General features: G+C 43.3%; 1 protein-coding gene across 1 annotated transcript; it reads left to right on the forward strand.

Moving 5' to 3' along the window:
* Positions 1-1,103: 1,103 nt before the first annotated feature.
* HOXA1 (homeobox A1) lies at positions 1,104-2,572 on the forward strand (the record flags this gene model as incomplete). The annotated part of the gene is made up of 2 exons (XM_081345717.1): positions 1,104-1,746; positions 2,217-2,572. 2 exons carry the CDS (start codon positions 1,104-1,106, stop codon positions 2,570-2,572), a joined length of 999 nt encoding a protein of 332 aa, XP_081201843.1.
* Between the last annotated feature and the right edge of the window lie 6,696 nt (positions 2,573-9,268).

Raw genomic sequence — 9,268 nt, forward strand, 5'->3', positions numbered from 1 at the left:
CCTTCTCAGCCCTTTTCCTCGGTCGCCTTCCTTTTAATCACGGGACATAGTTATTCAGTGTTGGTATTTCACAGAACATCCTGCCCTGTCTGGTGTTTTCAAACCGGGTCTGTAGCCAATGGGGAGGGGAAAGGAGGGAAGGAAGAGGCAGGCGAGACCGCGCGTGATTGGCAGAGGGAGAGAGGTCGAGTACTGGGAGGGAGGGAGGGAGGGAGGGAGGAGGCCGAGTGTTTGCACAGGCGCTCTGCCTCTTCAGCTGCTGAACTGGGCGGAATGGAAAACCGCTGCCAATGGCAGCCTTTGTAAGCGCTTCCTTTCCGCACCAAACAAGCACCAGGAGAAACCCGCAGCCTCGGCCCAGAGCCCTGACTTCAATTCAGTCACGTTCTTCCCACAGTCACCGCCCTTCTTGGGTATCCAGAGACCGCGTCCGCGGCAACAACAACAATGGCGTTGCGTCTTATTTCCATGCAAATAGCCGCGGGAGGTTGGACTAAGAGCCATTAACTCTTGTTGGTTTCGCCCCAGGTTCGGACACCGTCCCGAGCGAGGGAGGAAGGACCCTCGGTTGCCCCTTGTCCGGATATTAGCCTTCTCCCTGTTCCGCACGTGGGACAGGGTGCCGGAGAAGCGGCAACCGATTTGATGGCGAGCGCATTTGCCTACCTGCAGGCTCTGGGTCCTTCAATCCACGCTGGAGCAGCCCCCTCCGGCGGCGGCTCAGTGCTTTCTATTCTCACTGCTGTTGTTCCCGCGGCTGCTGCTCCAGGCTGAGCGCTTGGGCGCACACTGGCTCGCCGGCCCAGCTCTCCAAGCCCAACACGCTGGCTGAGAAGAGAGTGGGTGGGAGGGAGGCGGCGGCGGCGGTGTCTGCGCGTCACCTTGATGAAGGGGCGCTCAGAATTTAAATGCCACAGCCAGGGTGATCCATCACCAGGAAGGAACCGGGCAACTTTGGCAGCCGCAGCAACCATTGGCTGCCGCCCTCACGTGGTCACCGCCTCACTGTACATTCATATCATTTTTCTTCTGGCCCCCATGGAGGAAGTGAGAAAGTTGGCACGGTCACCCAGGACTTGGAAGAGCCGGTCAATCGGTGATAGATGGACACGGCAAGGATGAATTCCTTCCTCGATTATCCGCCCATCCTCAACGGCGAGCCCACCACTTGCGCCTCCCGTGCCTATCACCGCCACCACCACCACCCCGAACATGGGATTACAACCACTTTTCAGTCGTGCGCTGTCAGCGCCAACAGCTGCAACGGGGATGATCGCTTTCTGGTGGGCAGGGGAGTTCAGATAAGCCCCCATCCCCACCACCAGGCTGGTACCGCCTACCAACATCACCCCAATTTGGGGGTGTCCTTCTCGCACCCCAGCTGCGGGTCCGGCTATGGCACACAGAACTTCACTGCGGGAGGCTATGGCCATTACCCACTCAGTCAAGAGGTGGAAATCAGTGGGGGCTACTCCCCGTGCGCTCCTACTCTCTACTCGGGAAATGTCTCTTCCTCCATGGTCCAGCATCCCCAGAGTTATGGTGGGGGCACAACCAATTCTACTCAGTACATTCATCCCTCTTTCGGAGAGGAGCAGCAGAATTTAACCCTCACTAATTTCAGCCACCCCTTGTCTCCTCTCCACTCCGCCCATCCAGAAAGCTGCAGTTCTCCTTCTTTGGAAGTTTCTCCACCAGCCCAGACTTTCGACTGGATGAAAGTGAAGAGAAACCCTCCTAAAACAGGTTAGTCCTCATTTGCTGGGTGGTTAAGGCACTCTGTACTTTGAAAAGCTGCTAATTTGCAGACTGACCTGGCTGTCCTAGGTACCAGAAGGATCCCGAAGGCAACAGGTTATTAAAATGGACATTACACTCTGCTGTCACACCGTTAAAATTGTTAAATGTGAACAATTGTCCCTCATTGGTTTTGAATCAACCTGGTTTGCCTGACATATCTAAATGGCTCTTATCAGGCAAGGTTGGCGGGGTGGTATGCAGAAGCCAAGCATAATGAAGTTAGTTTCTACTGATTTAAATAGACTTTGCTTTGGAATAAACATACATAGAATTGGCCCAGAAAACATCTTCTTCTGCACCTAGCAACTACTAGAGCCATCCTCGATAAATGTCACCTATCAGTTAAGGCCTTAAATCCATGCTTATGCTCAGCAGGATGTGATTGTATGACTTAAGCCTGATTTTTTTCCCCCCAGGGAAAGCTGGAGAGTATGGTTATGTGGGTCAGCCCAATACAGTTCGCACCAATTTCACCACCAAACAGTTGACCGAACTGGAGAAAGAATTCCACTTCAACAAATATCTTACCAGAGCACGAAGGGTGGAGATAGCAGCCTCTTTGCAACTCAATGAAACCCAGGTCAAGATCTGGTTCCAGAACCGCAGGATGAAGCAGAAGAAGAGGGAAAAAGAAGGCTTGCTTCCCATCTCTCCGGCCACACCAACTGGAAGTGAAGAGAAGGCAGAGGACTCCTCTGAAAAGTCCAGCTCATCCCCATGTACCCCTTCTCCTACTTCTTCTACCTCAGATACTATGACTACCTCAAATTGAACTCCACAGTTGTTACTCATTCTTCAGTCCCCGGCCCTCTGTGTTCAGCCCTAGAGTAGTTGATAGTGTCCCAATCCTATTTTTCTAAAGACTGAAGGGGACCCCCTACCCCAAACTTCCTCTAGCCAAATTGGTTCCAGATCAAATCTTTTCCCACTGCTATCCCTCAAACAAATGCCTCCCCAAAGGAAACCTGGAAGCAAGCTTCATTGATTTTCCTGGAACCTTCTTCCAAATTGGTGGGCATAGTACAGGGCTACTGAGTTAGGGGATGGAGAAATAATAGAAAGGGACTTTGTGGCATAGTATCACTGAGATTTAGCTACAGGTGATTTTGGCTAGAACAGGCCCCAACAGTTCAGGATCACAGCCTTATTTCAAGACTGAGGGTGTCCTTAATTCAGCATCAGGCTTTTTTCCTCCTCAGTGCTAAGTACAAGGATTTATTTATGTGTCTCCCATCTTTAGACTGCTTGTGAGAAAAGTCAAAAAGTGATTTTCATAATGATAAAGTTGATAGACCAGAATGAAGTTGCCAAAGAACATTTATGTAGGCTGTCCTCCATGGCAGAGACAAAGAGGTTCGCAGTTCCAAAATGAGATGCACTATTGAAAGCGTTTACATGACTTCTAAAAAGTTCATGCTTTAATTTAATGTACCTGTTTTTTCGTGCGTATGTTGTTGGTTGTAAATATTTTGTTCAAGAGATTTATCTTTTTACAGATTTTCTAGAAATGTTTAGATTGATTATAAATTTAAAACAGGGTGGTTACATTCTCAAAACTTGATTCGATTTTATAGCAAAAAAGTGAAGTTGTCATGATCAAAGATGTGTTCAGTTCTATCAGATACCTCAAAAAATATATATCATAGACTAGTATTCTTCCTTCAAAATAGTTAGATAAGAATGTTGAAATTGCACTAGATTTTTTAAAAAGAAACCTTGCTTATTTAGGTCTGCCCATCATTCTTTTTCTCAAAATCTCTATGGAATTATTCTTGACCCAAAACTATTATGCAGAAAATGGAGAGACTAGGCCTGCTCCCCAATTCCCATTTATCCTTCCTTAGATTTTTCAGCTGAACTTCTCAATGTGGCAACTGGCCCAAACGAATGTATAGTTCATGTGATTTGTGTATGGAACTTTGCATGATGCACAAAGTTTTGGTGTACTAAGTTAACACTGAGTTTTATCAGTTGTCCTTTGTGATTGAGTGCTTCTGACATTTTCTGTACAATCATTCAAGGTTCTGAGATTCTGTTTGGGGAGGGGAAGAGAATGGAATCCAGAGCAGGGTTTTACGGGTCCTAGAAATCTCTGTAATAAATATACTCTTGTAGCAGGCTCTTCTTCGCTTTGGTTCCTTTTTTGGCAGGAGAAGCCTAACCCATCAGCCCTCTCTCTTCCACTTTTGGCGCAAGCCAAATTCTTGCAACCTTGGGCTTCCAGGCCCCCAAGATTAAATCCAGTAACATTAGTTGGAGACCCCAGAGAGAACTTGCTGATCTTTTACTAAGAAAAAGAAGGGCAATGAACCAAATCCCAGCTCTTTTAGAAATACCTTGGTGGAAGCTTCCTGGGTCAAGTGCTAACCTTTTCACCCCAACTGCATGTTGACCTATGTGTAAACTAAGTCCTCTTCAAAAGCCGAAGCTGTCTTCAGCTGGTCTTGCCTTGCATCCCAAGCCACCAATGAAGAGATTTATATTTCCTTGTCTCTCAAGAAGCCCTGCTTTCCCCTTCCTTTCTTCTAAATTGCCAGAACGATCTTCCAGGCACAAATCTTGGAAGACAAGCTGGAGCAGGCAAGGAACAATCCAGCTGAAGAGCTCATTTTCTAGAGCAACTCTTTCCCGTGTGTCCTGTAACCCCAACCAAAATTTCACTGGCAATTGGGAAAACTGGTTGGGGGAAGATGTCATGTACTTGCTGGGGGAAAAAACAGACCTTTTATTAAAAACCTGTAGAGCCAATTCACTGGAGGGATTTCCTTCCTTCCTTTGTGATTTCTATTACTGGTAGCATTAAATAGGGGGTTCTCAGTAGGGGAAAGAATGCAAAACATCGTTTTCATTTTACAACAGCTGGTTTCAGTTTGAAAAAGTTGTTACTAGAATTTAATTTTAAAAGCCTTGCAGCTTCTTCAAGAGGCTTTTAGTTCTGCACCAGCCATAAAGCAGGAGAAGTTGAAAGCCCAAAGATTTTGGCTGGCCCAAGCATCCATGGTTTTCTTTCTCCCACAACATCAGCATAAGCAAGCATAAGCAAGCCCTGATCTGCAGCCACATCAGGCCTATTATCAGGGCAAGGGGAAAACCCGGGATTGCTGAGCCTCTTTTCTCAAGACCTTCTACCACTCTGGGCAACTTCAAAGCAGAGACCCAAATTGGGCAGAGACCCAAATTCCTTTCACCTTTGGCTCTTCTCTCTCTCTCCCCCCTCCCCCCCTGCCTCCAGTTCCTCTTGGCCTCCTTTTCTGTCTTATATTTTCCCCTTTTGTTGATTAGGATAAGGCTTCAAAGCTAAACAAATGGCATTTGCCAAAAGCTTTCAAGTGGCATCTACATGCCAGCGGGGAGGGTGCATGAAACCTTTCAAGGCTGGGGCTAGCAAAATTCTGCCAACTCCTGACTCTTTCCACTCTTTCCACCTCTTTTCTTTCTTGAGGTAGCTGGAGACCCAGAAGAGGAGATCAAGGGTTTAGTATCAGTTGATTTAAAACTCCTTTCAGCAGCTCCAGAGATTTTCCTGTGTCCTGCCTCAGTGAGGGTGGGAAGGATGAGTTCATAGAAGCACTTGAATAGCCAAAATACCTATCGGAACAAATATCACCTTATATGGAGTCTTCTTTCAAGAATAAATAACTCATTCCTAGGTACACCTGAAGGCATTTATTTTTGAGTAATCTCTGAACTGTAATTTTCCAGAAAATAAATAAGTCTGAAATAAATAATTTAGAATGGAAGTGACTGAAAGCCGATTAATGCAGAAGAACAAAATTGCCTTCCCAAAGAAGTGGCACAGATTTCTTCAAAGTTTGTTCTAGAGATTATTGATCAAAAGGCCCATCAATCAACTTGAATATCTGACATCTCTCTCTCTCTCTCTCTCATACACACGCACAGAACACACACACACCCAGCAAGGTAAATCTTACTTCCAAGGAAATGTGCAGGAATTTAATTGACTAATCTTTAGTATGACTGTGGAGAGTCAGAAAATTGATCCACTAGACAATAAAGATAATAGTTTCCTTTAGACTAAGTAGGAAGTGTTTTTTGCCTAAAACAGAACATGTGTAATTTTTGTCAGCGGTCCTTTCAATGACTATTGCTGCTTACACAAATCCACACAACTGAATTCACGTAATACAGTTAGTTGATGGATTAGTCCCAACCATTAATCGATCAATACTCATGAATTGATTAACACTTCTCTTCTTCATTTGATGACAGAATTTGGGATAATCCACCCTTACCTTTCCATGGTATGCCAATAAATAAATAAACAGTAGTTATTTAAAAATTGCCTTTGCTCATCCAGCTGGGATTAATTAGGCTTGACTTTCTTTTGGGTAAGAAGGTGGATTCTTAAAATAAAAACCTGAAGCCTATTTTTTGATGTTCATCCTTAAAGTTTGGTTTCAGACGCTTCACAAAGATGTTTTCCTCTAGGCAATCAGATTGAAAGCAATCAATATTTACTCAGTCTGAAAAGGGTTGTTGAAAAAGCAGCAAACAACAAACTGCTTAGCTGATCACCCCGTTTAATCTCAGCTCAGGTTCACTGAAAGTTCAAGCAGAAATGAATTCACTGATGGGTCACTTTAGAATGAGTCCCAGCGGTTTATCTCACTCACTGCTAAAGGCAACAATTATTTATACATACACAGATACAGATGTGTGCCTCCACAGTTTTTTCCCCCAACCTCTTGTTCATTAAGATAGCAGTTTTACTGTACCTTTATTTTAAAACCACCAGAAAAAAATCTTTAACACCTTTCTCTCTCTTCTCTTTCTCCCCCCCCCCTTTATTCTTGGTTTGGTTTCACTGATAGTGAAAATATACTGCAGTTTTCAAAATAAAAAAGACGCACTGCACCTTTTATTTACATCAACATCATTTGAAAAGATAAACGCTGTCATGCGAACTATTTTCTTGCAAAGGAAAGTCCTGTTGATGTTAGCAGGAAGTTGCCTTAATGCACATTTTTATTTTCATTTAATATTTCCACCAGAATCTGTGGAAATGAAATACTCTGCCTTTCATGTTTTAGTGCTTAAAGTGCATTGGCTTGACAGGACAAAGTGTATGTATATGCACGCACCAGAGAATTTGAGTTCTGAAGCTTACAAGAAGGGACTGTGGGATTCCACAAAAACCGAACATTTGAAGGTGCTGCACGTTGTGGCTAATTGCAACAACTCTTCAGAGGTCAGAGTTCAGCTAATCACTGCATAAATGCATTCTCAATGGGAATTTATTAGCCTCTTTCTAGTGGCAGATCACGTTTGAGGGAGACTAACTTTTATTATAGCATTTTAGTTTCTAGAAATGATCAGATTTCTGCTTGGTGCTTTGCATTTTCTGATATTATTTAACTGTTATGTTTATTCTAATGGTCTGGTAATGTTTAAAGTGTCCAGAGAAGTAACATCTATCTGCATGATAAATAGATAATAAACAGACAAATATGTTTCTTTGTATGCTTATCTGAGAGGAACATTCCCTGGTTTCTAAGCTTAAAAATCAGAGAGTTGTTTTCAAAATTTATGTTAGTAACCAAATATAGTTTTAGGGTGGTGATAACTTTGTTTACATAAGTACTCATCTATAAAACAATAGCCCCCTAGGAATAAAAATAAAATACAAGCAACAATAACATAAGCTGAGAATGGGTGTATTTTTAGAAAGTAAAGAATATTCTGCATGACTAAACGGTGGGTGAGTGCGCCTGGATTTTGGATATGTCGTACAATTAAACCAACAATAGCTCTGTAATCTATCTTCTTGTCTCCCTCCAGCCTAGTACTCCGCAACTGTTTTCCACAGTTCAAATCTCATTTTTAAAAAATAAAAATAAAAAAATATCTAGGGCTGATATCCTACTTTCCCTGATCTCAAATGCAGGACTTCGCTGGGAAATCCTGGGCTCCGCCGATGAAGGTTGGTCTGCCTACTGGAACGGGGCTCCCAAGTTGCTTGCGAGGCCATCGCGGACTTTTTAATTCGGCCCAGCTGCTCCGTTTGCTCAGATGCTGCCGTGGGAAAGCGAGCGAGGTGAGGGAGTTGGGAGTTGAGGCGCTTACAGCTCTGTCGGTGATAAGAGCTGCGTTTTTAGTCTCCCTTTGCTCAAATCTTTAACACCCGGATTTAATCTCACTCAGGTCTGACTACGTGGGGGCTTGTTTCCATGATGGAAAACTGCCCGAACCGACACGAACATCTCGGCAAGTCACTGTGGCAATTCAAAAAAAAAAGTAGAACCCAGCGCGCTTCTTGCGCTGGAAAACACTCGGAAGAGTCTCCTTCCACAGAAAATAAGAAGATTGCATTGGGTGTATTCGTGCGAGTTAGAGAAAGCGGAGGGAAAAAAGCGGGGTGAGGAAAATGAAGCGGGAGGAGACCTAAAATAATATCTAAACGCTCGATCAGTGCGAGGTTTCTAAAGAGTGCACGCATGTCTTTCATACAGGCTGAACCGCCCGACTCTTCTAACGCTTTACTGCCATTCATTTAACGGAAGGAAATCGGCTTCTCACCTTTTTTTTCTCTTGCAACTAGCTAGCCTATGGGGCTCAGCAATTTCGTATGGATGGAAAGAAAAACTAGAGGCATCTAGTTATGTCAAGAGTTGGACTCGGAAATAACCCAGAAGATCAAATTCTGCTCCAAACTGCTGTTTCCCCCTCCTTAGTTGTGTTTTCACAGTAATATTTAAAGATCCCAAACTCTAACAATATAGCTGTAAAGATGTGGCTACTTTGCAAAATTCTTCCCCTTTATTCACGGGACGTATCTAATTTGAGGCAGCATTTCTAAGTCTTGATTTCCAATAAAACAAGTTTTTCCTGCCCACTCTATAATCCAGAGCTGAGAATTTTCAAGAATATTAATTAATCAAAATGAAATGGATGTTATTTTTTTTTGTTTTTAAATGATATTGTTGTGTAACAGGAAAAAAAATGAGGATTGGTATATATAAAATCTTAGAAGCTTAAAGAATGGCACTCTTATTGTAACAGGAATGAAGCAGAAGAGGAAAAAAATGGCTTATTATATTGCTTAGGTTGTATCTGCTTTGTGGATGAAAAATAAATCAGTTGCATTACCAACCCAAAAAGAACCAACCCAATACCAATCCACCCCCCCAAAAAAAGATGACAACAGGAAACACTGAGCTACTATTTTTCCAAGTTGTAAATTTGTAAATTAAGTGTACTCATTTATTCTTTAAATTAATAAAGAAATGTTCCAAAAATAACAGGCTAACACCTTCATTCTTCATATAGCATGTATTGGATTAGCTCCTTGTTTGGCTATTTAATCCAATTTTACACCTTTCAGCGATATGGAGAGCAAAGTGGCCAATAAACTGTTAGCCCCCCAAAACAGATACCTATGTGTCATCCAACATTGCAACAGTCTTGAAGTTAGTCTCTTTGCTTTCCATGCGGCTAATCATATTCTATT

This window comes from Vipera berus (assembly GCF_964194415.1).
Source record: "Vipera berus genome assembly, chromosome: Z".
Classification (NCBI taxonomy): Eukaryota; Metazoa; Chordata; class Lepidosauria; order Squamata; family Viperidae; genus Vipera; species Vipera berus.